Genomic DNA, 13,064 nt, shown 5'->3' with positions numbered 1-13,064 from the left:
AATTACAGTGAGCTGAGATCGGGCCACTGTACTCCAGCCTGGGTGAAAGAGCGAGACTCTGCCTCAAAAAACAGAAAAGAAAAAAAAAGCGATCAATGTTTTCACTTTGTAAGCCATGGTTTTATGTACAGGGTGTACTAAAAAATCTTCATAGGAAAAGGAGAATCCGTGGAAAAACTAAATTCTCCCTTTCGGATTTGTCCACCGTGTGGTAGTGGCAACAGTAATTTCTGGAAGAAAGGTCTTGGATAGCACTGCCAAGTTGCAGCTTCATAAACTATCAAGTGAGCTGTTTTCCGTGAGGACAACTCACACACTTGCTATCACCATACACAGTGAGCTACTAAAGATACCGCAGCTCTCAGGGCTGACGTCAAGCGGATATGAGAATGCGACACAGCTGATTGCCTGCTCCAAGTCCCAAATTGGAAACATGAGCTTGCTCACATAAGACATTCCAACTAACTCGACAAATGAATCCTCAAATGCTCCTCACGATCATTTGTTTTAAAAAGCTCAAGTGATTTTTCATTGTCTCAGATTGCTGCTGTGGAAGGTTGCCTATTAGAAAAAAAAAAAAAAAACAAACAAGGACAGAATCAAATGGAATATTTCCTAAGGCAAGGCAGGAAGAACAAAGTATTAAAAAGGACAAGAAGTCCCACTGCTGTAACAGAGATAGAGATTCCTGATCAAGAAGCCACATTTTTAGGAAAGTGGGATGTGCCATTTTATTTTTAAAATGAGATGCAATCAATGACACACGCTGTACAGCATGTATTCTGTGTACTAGCCTCTCCCCTGATTTGATATTATTTTTCTACCCTTATTTACCCTTTGCCCCAGTTTTCTTAACTCTTTGAGAAAATACTGTATCTTTTCATAAGATGTTGGAAATCCTATTTGATACAGTGTGAAGTGAAAATAAGTAGAAAATGCCATATTTTGAGCATTAATGATAACTTTCTAAATTTTCTGCAACGGATTATTTTTGGTGACTCTACTTAAAATACCTCAAATCAAATTCCCTACTTGAGTACAAGCATAAATATTCCAGATTTCTGAAATCAAGATTTAAAGAGTTATTCCAGCATACATGTATGTAGATAGACATCCATGTAACCTTCATGAGACATGTATTACAAGCTGTTCGAACTACAGTTCCAGCGGTTCACTGACCAACGAAAATGACTTTAGTAGTGAAGTACAAAACCAAATCCAGAAAGCAGTCCAGGGATTTAGTCAGATTGCTTCTTCTCACCGAGCAGCAGCACACAGTATGTATTCCCACCCACGCACACTGGTCAAGGGAAGAAACAAGTGGTCAGTAGTAGGAGAAATGGGCTTAGGTAGTGATATGGTTTGGATTTGTGTCCCTGCCTAAATCTCATGTCGAACTGTAATCCCCAGTGTTGGAGGAGGGGCCTGGTGGGGACTGGTGGGAGGTGACGGGATCGTGGGGGCAGATTTTCCTGTTGCTGTTCTCATGATAGTGAATGAGTGCTTACGAGATCTGGTTGTTTACAAGTGTGTACTGCCTCCTTCGCTCTCTTCCTCTTGCTCCAGCCATGTAAAATGTGCCTCCTTCGTCTTCTCATTCTGCCATGATTGTTAAGTTTCCTGAGGTCTCCCCAGCCATGCTTCCTGAACAGCCTGCAGAACGGTGAGCCAACTAAACCTCTTTTCTTTATAAATTACCCAGCCTCAGGTCGTTCCTTATAGCAATGCAACAAGGACAAACTAATCCAGGTGGTATGGTCATCATGATTTGATAGTTAATGTTTGCCTGTTTGCCCCAACTGCTGAAGAGCTGTCTGACAATTAAGACCATCTCTAGTTAACTACAGCACAAGCTGAAAAGAATTCCACACCTCAAATTCCATAGCCTGACAAGGGGTCACCTTCATTTTTAAAGGGAATATGGCTTGTGAACTGTACTATCTGGGGTCCGAATCCTGGCTCTAGTATTCCCCAGCTGTGGAGTTCTGGGCAAGCATGCCCTTACCCTCCAGAACCTCAGCAATGACACTTACCTGACAAGGTAACACAAATATTAGCTGTTTCTCCTAGTCCAGGGGCCGGCACATGGTATGGGCTCAATAAATGGCAGTCATTATTATAAGTAGATAATTATAACAATAATAAAGTATTAGAAAATTCATGAAAGTACAAGAGGCTTGAAATTTCTATAAACTACTCCCCAAACATGATACAATGTTTACCTACAACCCAGTTTTTCCTTTTGCACCAACTAAAATCCAGCTGTGCAGCTGAGAGGCAATGAAATTGAGAAGAATGATTCTAAATTGTTGTAAATATATTTTCAAAGGATTGTAAATATATTTTCAAAGTTAAATGTAAAATGAGAGTCTGTTTGTAGACAACTGAGTTGGCTTGTGATGACATTTTTTACTAAAGCTGTCAGAGGATCTGAAAGAATTTTGCGAAGTACTGGACATGATGTTCAGCTTCTTTAGAAAGCTGACGAGCACTAAGCAATATGTTGCCTTGTTGTAAATAGCAAGTCAGTGTCATGGTCTTTACTCTCCTTCACCAGATTATATGATCGAATAAGTAACCACATGTTAGGTGGAAACAAATTGTAAAAGGCTTTTAACTAAGCAACATTTCAATATTTGTTTGTTTTTTTGAGACAGGGTCTCTCTCTGTCACCCAGGCTGGAGTGCAGTGGTGCAATTATAGCTCACTGAAGCCTTGATCTTCTGGGCTCAAGTGATCCTCCCACCTCAGCCACCCGACGAAGTGCTGGTATTACAGGCGTGGGCCCCCGTGCCCAGCTTCAATATTTCTTTTAAGTCTGGTTTGTTTTTTTCACTGCCAACACATTTTTATCTTAATGTTACCACCCAAGTCAACCAGAAGTCATTTAAGAAATAGCTGGTGTAGGAAATAATTTTGCAAAATGAGAAATCAGTTCAATGGCTGGATTCCAAACCGGCATGAGCCTGTCCCCAGTGTTGGTGTCTCGTCTCCATGTGGTCTTTTGCCAACTCATCTGCTTTTGCCCCCAATCTGTATTTGGGCAGAATCCAGTGCAGATCCTCATGCATTTAGGAAGGGCGTCTGAAGGCTTACTCAGCAGCCACGAATCATCATGTCTTTTCTATTTTCTATTACCACATTCAGTTACAAACAGGTACAGAAATATGAAGAGAAATGGAGGGCAAGGGACGTAAGATGATGCATGTTTCTCCTGCCCTGGTAACATGTCTTCTCTGGCAATATTATCTCCGTTGGTAGAATGGTTGCCTATGACAGGAAGAGGTTGTGGGGGTAGGAAGAGCAGGGTAAGGTCTTAAACAAATTCTTTTTTGCAATATTTACTGATTATTTTATTTTTTCTCCATTGAAGAGACTCTTTTTTCTTTTTTTGCTCTATTCAGCCATTTTATGCTTTAACTCTGCAATCAATAACAAAAAATACACTAAACTACATTTAAACAGATGGGAAGAAATGGAGAAAAGAACAATTACTCAAAACACTAAGTTGAAACTGGGTGTTGTGGCATGCACCCACAGTCCCAGCTACTCAGGAGGCTGAGGCAGGAGGATCGCTTGAGCCCAGGAGTTCAAGGCTGCAGTGAGCCGTGATTGCACCACTGCACTCCAGCCTGGGCAACAGAGCAAAACCCTGTCTCAAAAACAAAACAAAATCAAAAACCCCACTAAGTTGATGAAAATGGTCAACTTTTTTTGCCTATGGACATCTACATGCGCCCGCATCATTTGTTGAAAAGACTGACCTTTCTCCATTAAATTGTTTTATCAGTTACACATTAAGTTCCTATGAGAGTAAGAAGAACAATGGGTTTGGAAGAAGGTTTGAAGATACAAGTGAAAATCTGAAAGAGACTTGTTCTAATATGGAATAACTTAAAAGTTTTTCTGATTAAACTGTTAATTTTCATAGAATTATAGACTCACATGCAGTTGTAAGAAATAATACAGAGAACTCCTATGGATTCTTTACACAGTTTCCCCAATGGTAAACTTGGAAAGTTATAGTAGAATATCACAGCCAGGACATTGACACTGATACAGTCAAAGTACAGGACAGTTTCACCGTCATAAAGATCTTTTGTGTTGCTCTTCTAGAGATAGCCACACCTACCCCACCCCTACCACTGTCCCTGGCCTCCGACAACCACTAATCTGTTATCCATTCTTTAATTTTGTTATTTCAATAATGTTATATAAATAGGACCATACAGGATGCAACCTTTTGCAACTGGCTTTTTTTTCCCCACTCCATCCCATTCCCTGGAGATCCATCCAAGTTGTGTGTATCAATAGTTTGTTCCTTCTTACACACACTGGGGCCCGTAAGGGTGGGGGGAGGGAGAGCATCAGGAAGAATAGCTAATGGATGCTGGGCTTAATACCTAGGTGATGGGATGATCCGTGCAGCAAACCACCATAGCACACGTTTACCTACGTAACAAACCTGCACATATTGCACCTGTATCCCTGAACTTAAAAGTTGAAGAAAAAAAATAGTTTGTTACTTCTTATTGCTGAGTGGTATTCCATGATATGGATGTGCCACAATGTGTTGAACTGTTCCTCCTTCTCAGGACATCTGGTTGTTTCCAGGTTTGGGCTGTTACAGATACAGCTGTTATGAGCATTTATGCACAGGTTTTTGTGTGAGCATAAGTTTTCATTTCTCTGGAACAAATGACCCCCAAAAGTGTAATTGTTGGGTCTTACAGTACTTGCCTTTAGTTTTATAAGAAACAAAACTGTTTTCCAGAGTGACTGTATCATTTTACATACCCACCAGCAATGAATGAGTAATCCAGTTTCCCTGCATCCTCACTAGCATTTGGTGGTGTCACTTTTTAAATTTTAGCTGCCTTTTTTTTTTTTTTTTTTGAGACGGAGTCTCACTCTGTCGCCCAGGCTGTAGCGCAGTGGTGCGATCTCGGCTCACTGCAACCTCCGCCTCCTTAGTTGAAGAATGTGTTGAATCAGGGAAAAGTTATTATAAAGTAAAAAATCTAGGAGTATCTGGCAGTCATAATGGGGCTATATGCCCCAAAGGGAAGCAGTGGCTTTGCTTCACCAAAATTGGACAATGGGGAGTAAACACTCAAGTGCTACAGGACATAAAGAGAGAAAAGATGATAGCCAAAGCAAAAGCCAAAGCCAACAACTCCCCTCCACAACCACCTGTAGTATTTCCATCCCTTTATTAAAAACTACAAGCAGACGTATCCCTTCCCAAGCCAGGAAAAAACCTGTTTGTAGATCTAGGAGAACTCACCGCGCTTACCATGAATGTGTCCAATTGCCGGGTACGCGGGGGAGCCCGTATGAGTGAACGGTGGCCATGGTTTGGGATAGACATTCCCCCTTACTTACTAGCATCCCAAAACCCCAGCCTCACTTTCACTCCTAAGGAATGCCTGCAGCCCTGGACACTTACCAACCCAGTAAGAGGGACAGTGTGCATATCCCGCAAGTGGACTGATAAAACCCATCGCGCCATAGGTACAAGCCCTTGTCACCAAACCCTAACAGTCAACGCCTCCACAGCCGAGTGGTGGCCAAGGTTACCCCACGGAGCCTGGTCTCCCTCTAACTTAAGCTGCCTCAACTGTGTTCCATCAAAAAGGGCCTGGAACTGTACAAACACCACTAACCCTTATGCCACATACCCCTGCCTAAGTGCACGATGGGTCAATCCTATGAACACCAGCCTACAATGGACTACCCCGATGGATTCTTTTGGATATGTGGAACCCAGGCTTACTCATGGCTACCTTATCACTGGCGAGGTACTTGCTTCCTAAGCACAATTAAACCTGTATTCTTTTTACTTCCAAAGCAGGCGGGCGACACCCTCGGAGTCCCTGTGTATGATAACTTAAACAGAGGAAAGCGATCCTTAAAGGTAGGAGGAAGCCAAAGATGGCGAGAGGACGAGTGGCCTCCGCAACGGATCATCAAATATTATGGTCCTGCCACCTGGGCTGAGGATGGTTCATGGGGTTATCGCACTCCCATATATATGCTAAATAGAATAATTAGACTACAGCCTGTTCTAGAGATAATCACTAACCAAACCGCCTCAGCCCTGGAAATGCTCACTCAACAACAAAACCAAATGCACGTGGCAATTTATCAAAACAGGCTGGCACTAGACACTTATTAGCAGAAGAGGGTGGGGCCTGTGATAAGTTTAATATCTCCAATTGTTACCTTAACATAGACAATAACGGAAAAGTAGTTCTAGAAATCGCTTCGAACATCAGAAAAGCAGCCCATGTACCAGTCCAAACCTGGAAAGGGTGGGACCCGGCAAACCTTCTAGAAGGTGGTTCTGTAATTTAGGAGGATTTAAAATGCTGTTAGGGACGGTAATCTTCATCACTGGGCTCCTCGTGTTTCTCCCCTGGGTTATCCACTAATAATAAAAGCCATTAAAACTCTTACAGTTAATCGCCAGATAATCCAGATGATGCTCCTGCTACGATGACACAATGATACCAACCCGTCTCTCAAGAACACCCCCAAAAATTTAGGTTTTCTTTTTCCAAGGTGCCCATGCCACCCCCTATGTCACGCCTGAAGTAGTTATTAAGTTGCCCCTTTTCCTTTTTTTTTTTTAATAACCAAATAGGCAGGAATGAAAGATTCTCCCCAGTGCCTGAAAGCTTGAAGGGATGAATAACTCCTCCCTTCTCAGGCCCAGTCCCAAGGCACAAGGTCACTTGCACCAGCAGCCAGCAGCGTGCATCAGCAAGACAGCAGAAGCAGGAAGAGAGCCTGCCGGAAGACACTTACCCTGGCCGGAAGACATGTACCCCTGAAGATGGAGAAAGAGGCCGTCCGGGTACTACGTAGCAGTCACGTCAGACTGGGACACTTCCTGATTAGAGAGGACTATAAAACTCCTGTCCCGTCCTCACTTGGGGCTGACGCCATTTTAGACCTCATCACGCCTGCACCCAGGCACTCATTAAAACAGCGTGTTGCTCCACACTGCCTCATGTTGTCTGTTGGTGTGCTCTCGGGGTTCGAACCGATACAAGAACCTGTCAAATGGTAGTAAGAGTAAAGGTTTTTATTAATTGAGTTATTAATAACAAAAAAGGCACAGATCTTAAACGTGCAGTTATGAATTTTGGCAATTGTATACATTCATGTAATCACTACCCACAACAAAAATAGAATGTGTCCACCACCACAAAAAGTTTGCAACACCCCTGTACCTCTTATTAGTGCATTTCCAATCATGTCCTCATACCTACCCCAAAACCATTTTTAAATTTCTTCCAGAGCTAAGGCTTAATACATTGAATTTTACATAATCTTAGGATAGACTGTGCCACATAAAGGAGACTATCTGCAATAATTTATGTTGGAAGAATGAGATATTGATGTCAATTAATACATTTTGTGTCCTGGTTTAAAAATGCTCCTACTATTAATTAAAATTTTAAAGACATTTTCTTGTGAAAGTATAAAGGGATACTTTTTTCTATTTTGAACATTATGAGTTCAAAAGTTCATTCTGATAGAAAATTTTATTTTGTGTTTCAACTATGTATGGATAGAAATAAAACTAGGAAGAAATATAGATGATTCTTTATACTTCTTTGCATTTTCCAAATTTTATGCTACAACCATGTATTGCTTTCATTGATACAATAAAGCAATATCATCAGTGTAAAATGTACTTATTTTTTCATAATTATGTTAAGTCTCTTTATATTTATTTTCATCAAAGTGTCTTAGAGATGTGTTTTCAATTAAGAAGTCCCAGGGTCTCCAAGCTCAGTGGCACTGTCCTGTTTTTCCTCACACAAATACTAATTGCTATGGACAATGACACAGTCCTGGGAAAAACCCATGAGAGATCATTAGAGATAAGAGAGAATATTCACCATGTTTGTTTCACTCCCAGGAACAAGCAAAGTTTTGTTTCTCAAGGTTTTATTTTTATTTTTTTGAGACAGAGTCTTGCTCTGTCATCTAGGCTGGAGCAATTCTTCTGCCTCAGCCTCCCAAGTAGCTGTGATTACAGGTGCTGGCCACCACACCCAGCTAATTTTTTGTATTTTTAGGAGAGACAGGGGTTTCGCCATGTTGGCCAGACTGGTCTTGAACTCCTGACCTCAAGTGATCTGCCCACCTCGGCCTCCCAAACTGCTGGGATTACAGGTGTGAGCCACCATGCCCGGCCTCAAGGTTTTAATTTACACTCTTTCCATCTCATGATATGTAGTACCATAAAATTGTCTTTTTCTTTTTTTGAAGAAATATGGGTAGCAATTAAAAAAATAATGACAGCTTAGTATCATGACAACTATGATATGACAGACTTATCTGGCCATGTGCTGTTGAGATCTGAACACTCAAAATACCTCCAAAGTGTTATCAATCAATCAATCAATCACACTTCAGACAGCAAGCTAATTGTTGAATTCATATTTGCTTTACACAAATTCCCTATTTGTCATTACTATAAAATTAATTGCTAAAGTGCTTTATTGCTAACTGTGCTTACATAAATAAGCATAACTATTTTAATCGCTTAATGTCTGATTAGAATCACTATCATTAATCTTTGACACCAAAACATTTCTGATTATATATTTTAAATAATGAAACGTAATTGGTAGAGCTCAGTTACAACGTAGTAACCTTTTTGGAGGGGGCATTATAATAAAAGTTTACAGCAGTATTGTTCACGAGAACTTTCTGTATGACAGAAATGTTCTCTGTGCTGTCCAGTGTGGCAGCCACTAGCCATATGTGGCTACTAGACACTTGAGATGTGGCTAATGTGACTCAGGAATTGAATTTTACATTTCATTTCATTTTAAATTAATTATAATTTTGATTTAAATAGCCACATGTGGCTAGTGGCCACCATATTAGATGGTGAAGGTTTATAGAATAAGGCTTGAAACAAAAATAAAAGTCTGCTCGTACTATACACAAGGTTTTTTGCCTTGTATGAATTGGAAATTTAGTGTCTAAGAATCATTGATATTCATAAATTTGTGATAAACAACAGACTTGTTGAGACCAAAGTACTAAAATGGTACTTAAATTCATTTTCATCTTCAGTGTGATTTATGGGAATATTAGGCCAAAGAAGAATGTTTTCCTTTTCTGATACAAAAGGAAGAGATCAATTCAGCAGAATTCATATTGTTTTAACTCCCATATAGTTAGGAAGTTATTATTAGCCTCAAATGGCCTGAACATAATGACTAAGATGAATATTTGTGTGTTTTGGTGTCAGACTCATTTCCTTGTAATTACAGTCATGGGCCACGTCATGACATTTTGGTCAATGGTAGACCACATATACAATGGTGGTCCCATAAGATTACAATACCATGTTTTTACTGTACTTTTTCTATGTTGAGATACGTTCAGATGCACAAATACTTACTGTTGTTACAAACGTCTCCAGTATTCAGTACAGTAGCCTGAGGTACAGCTTTGTAGCCTCGGAGCAATACGCTCTACCACACAGCCTGGTGTGTATGGGCTGTACCATCTTGGTGTGGATCAGTGCACTCCGTGATGTTCACACAACAGAACTGGCCAACAACGCATTTCTCAGAACATGTCTCTGACATTAAGCGACACATGACTGTACTTAAAAAACTTGAAGTATGACTTCTCCTTAACATTATTGAGAAAGGGACATTTTCCTTTTGAAAATTACACCAGGTCAAGAGCTGCACCATCCATTCTTTTTTTTTTTTTTTGAGACAGAGTCTTGCTCTGTCGCCGAGGTTGGAGTGCAGTGGTGCCATCTCGGCTCACTGCAACCTCCGCCTTCTGGGTTCAAGCAATTCTCCTGTTTCAGCCTCCTGAGTAGCTGGGATTATAGGCACACGCCACCACTCCCAGCTAATTTTTATATTTTTAGTAGAGATGAGGTTTCTCCATGTTGGCGTTGACCTCCTGACTTCAGGTGATTCACCCACCTTGGCCTCCCGAAGTGCTGGGATTACAGGTGTGAGCCACTGCGCCCAGCCAGCACCATCCATTCTTAATGGAAGACTTACTTTCATCTTTTTTTTTTTAGACATTGTCTTGCTCTGTCGCCCAGGCTGGAGTGCAGTGGCGCCACCTCAGCTCACTGCAACCTTCGTCTCCTGGGTTCAAGCGATTCTCCTGCCTCAGCCTCCCGAGTAGCTGGGATTACAGGCACCCGCCATCACGCCCGGCTAATTTTTGTATTTTTAGTAGAGACGGGGTTTTGCCATGTTGGCCAGGCTGGTCTTGAACTCCCAACTTCAGGTGATCTGCCCGCCCCAGCCTCCCAAAGTGCTGGAATTACAGGCATGAGCCACCATGCCCGGCCTACTTTTATCATTTTCTTCACACACTCTGACATCTCCTTCCTACATTTTCTGTTGTATTCTCCATTGCAGGGATGGAAACAGCTTCTGGGGAAGGCTCACTTTGTGTTATTATCAAGATGACAATGTTCTAAGCTTCTAAGCAGCAGTTTTGCAGTTGGAAAGGGCCTCAGCCCTGCCACCCCCACCCTGGTTGCTTTGCATTCAGGCTGTTAGGCCTGGACAGCCCCATGTATGCCATTGCTTGGCCTCTGCCAACTTTCAACAGGGACTTGCAGTGAGATGAAGAACAGCCTCAAATCCTCACGTGTCATTCCACATACAGGTTCCTCATTTAGACACACAGACTAAAGAGCATCTGCGTTCACCTTCTCGGCTGCAGGTCTAGGTCTCCTTTGAGTGGTTGGTTCTCCTTCCCCAGCAGGGGCACATTTCTCAGCAGAGATTTATTTTTTCTTTTCCTTTTTTTTTTTTTTGAGACGGAGTCTCGCTCTGTCACCCAGGCTGGAGTGCAGTGGCGCGATCTTGGCTCACTGCAAGCTCCGCCTCCTGGGTTCTCGCCATTCTCCTGCCTCAGCCTCCTGAGTAGCTGGGACTACAGGCACCTGCCACCATACCCGGCTAATTTTTTGTATTTTTTAGTAGAGACGGGGTTTCACTGTGTTAGCCAGGATGGTCTCGATCTCCTGACCTCATGATCCACCCGCCTCGGCCTCCCAAAGTGCTGGGATTATAGGTGTGAGCCATTGCACCCGGCCTCAGCAGAGATTTCTAAAGCAATCAACTGAAGACTTCACACCTGAGTAACCTACAAGTCCTTCCGGTTGGCTGCCTCCCAGATCTTGTGGAGCAAGACGCCTGAGCCTTCCCTGCTCCTGGGAATGGCTGGCTAGGAGGGCCTGTGCACCCACATTTTAAGTGCGGTTGAGAAAAGCCTTGGGCATCTTCAGAAGCCTTGACATAGTTTCACTGCTTTCCTCTCCCTGGCAGGACTACAAGTATAGCCACAGAAAGCTCAGTGCACAAAGTAAAGACACACCCTTGAGGACAGTACAGCCGCAGCAAACTGTACTAATTAACCACAAAACCAGCTCTAACATATCCACCTCTTGGGCATAATGTTACTTATACAGTGGGCTTAACAAAACTGATATGCAGACAAAGACGGCTTAGGTAGGCCCTTTTGACACTTATTCCTGAAGACAACAGCACTATGGCCGCTTTAGGAAAGTGACAGCAAACGTGTGAAAATTTCTCACCTTCTTAAAACCTGTGAATCACCATCACTTCTCTGGGAGTGGGAAACTCATTCAGTTTTGGCTGGGGCTTTCTCTGGGACAACAATCTGTTCATGGAAGGTCTGAGTGCTGCAGAGAGCTTGATAGGTCACCTGTGCTAGCATGCAGATCAGCCAAGGATGCTTTAAAAGAAGAAGTGTGCCCTCCACCATGTAAAAAGACCCTATGGTGGATTAATGTAAGATTCTAAGTACAAATATTTGTTCAGTTACAGCCATAACTAAAACAGAATTCAGACTAGCTTTAATTCTACTAATTAGAATTTTAATCAAATACTTATTGACACAGTTTGAATGCACAATCCTGCCAAATCTCATGTTGAATTGTAATCCCCAGTGTTGGAGGTGGGGTAAGAGGTATTTGGATCCTGGGGGGCGGATCCCTCATAAATGGCTTGGGTCATCCCCTAGGTAATGAGTGAGCTCTCTCTCTCTGAGTTCACATGAGATCTGGTCATTTAAAAGGGTGTGGCACCCCCCCGCCCCACTCTCTCCCCTACTCCTGCTTTTGCCATGTGATGTGCCTGCTCCTGCTTCACCTTCCACAATGACTGAAAGCTCCCTGAGGCTTCATCAGAAGCCAGGCAGATGCCAGCACCATGCTTCCTGTAAAGCCTACAGAACTGAGCCAATTAAACCTCGTTTCTTTATAAATTATCCAGTCTCCGTATTTTTTTAATAGCAATGCAAGAACGGCCTAAAACACTTGTATCGTACTTACTGTATGCCAGACTCTGTACATTAAAAATACCTTAAAAATAAGTACTTAAAAATACTAACTCAGCCAGGCACGGTGGCTCACGCCTGTAATCCCAGTAGTTTGGGAGGCTGAGGCAGGTGGATCACTTGAGGTCAGGAGTTCATGACCAGCCTGGCCAACCCCATTCCTACTAAAAAGTACAAAAATTAGCTGGCATGGTGGTGCATGCCTGTAATCCCAGCTATTTGGGAGGCTGAGGCAGGAGAATCACTTGAACCTGGGAGGCGGAGGTTGCAGTGAGCCAAGATCGCACCATTGCACTCCAGCCTGGGCGACAGAGTGAGACTCCGTCTCACAACAAAAACAAAAAAATTAACTCATTTAATCTTCATATAACTACCCTATGTATTTGAGTACTCTTTTGGGCACATGGTAAATAAATCTCCTTTTTATCTCACCAATCCAGTCCAGTTCCTAATGGATGCTAGAGCCAAACCATGAACACAAATCCCATTTGTGCTCCGAAGCAATCCTACACCACGTTTTGAAAATTAATCAAAGTATTTGAAAGCAAAACGTCCTAGTCAACATAATCTGTACTTTTTCTAAAATGGCTGAACCAGTAAATAAAAATAATCTTGTTTCCTTGCTACTAGTCACTTCTCTCCTCAAGCTACCTTCAATCCTAGAAGGGACAAAGTTGGCATTTACT

The 13,064-nt window shown here is 42.3% G+C and overlaps 1 protein-coding gene and 1 long non-coding RNA gene across 6 annotated transcripts in view; one reads left to right on the top strand and one right to left on the bottom strand.

Moving 5' to 3' along the window:
- Positions 1–1,522: 1,522 nt before the first annotated feature.
- On the top strand, positions 1,523–7,004 carry LOC129057763 (uncharacterized). 2 transcript variants are annotated; one of them, XR_008522517.2, is made up of 2 exons: positions 1,523–1,663; positions 6,462–7,004. It is a non-coding gene; the product is annotated as an uncharacterized LOC129057763 (long non-coding RNA). The 2 variants fall into 2 exon arrangements; XR_008522518.2 differs by having other exon boundaries at positions 1,542–1,663; positions 6,647–7,004.
- Positions 6,592–13,064, bottom strand: part of E2F6 (E2F transcription factor 6) — a 40,340-nt gene continuing 33,867 nt past the window's right edge. For all 4 annotated transcript variants that reach the window (XM_054548395.2, XM_054548398.2, XM_054548396.2 and 1 more), the window contains one exon: positions 6,592–7,061. In XM_054548395.2, coding sequence (XP_054404370.1) covers positions 6,910–7,061 — 152 coding nt within the window. In that variant the 3' untranslated portion in view covers positions 6,592–6,909. The remainder of the gene's footprint in view (positions 7,062–13,064) is intronic.

This window comes from Pongo abelii, chromosome 12, assembly GCF_028885655.2.
Source record: "Pongo abelii isolate AG06213 chromosome 12, NHGRI_mPonAbe1-v2.0_pri, whole genome shotgun sequence".
Classification (NCBI taxonomy): Eukaryota; Metazoa; Chordata; class Mammalia; order Primates; family Hominidae; genus Pongo; species Pongo abelii.
Note: the sequence above shows the minus strand (reverse complement) of the source record. Positions and strands in the feature narration are given on the sequence as shown.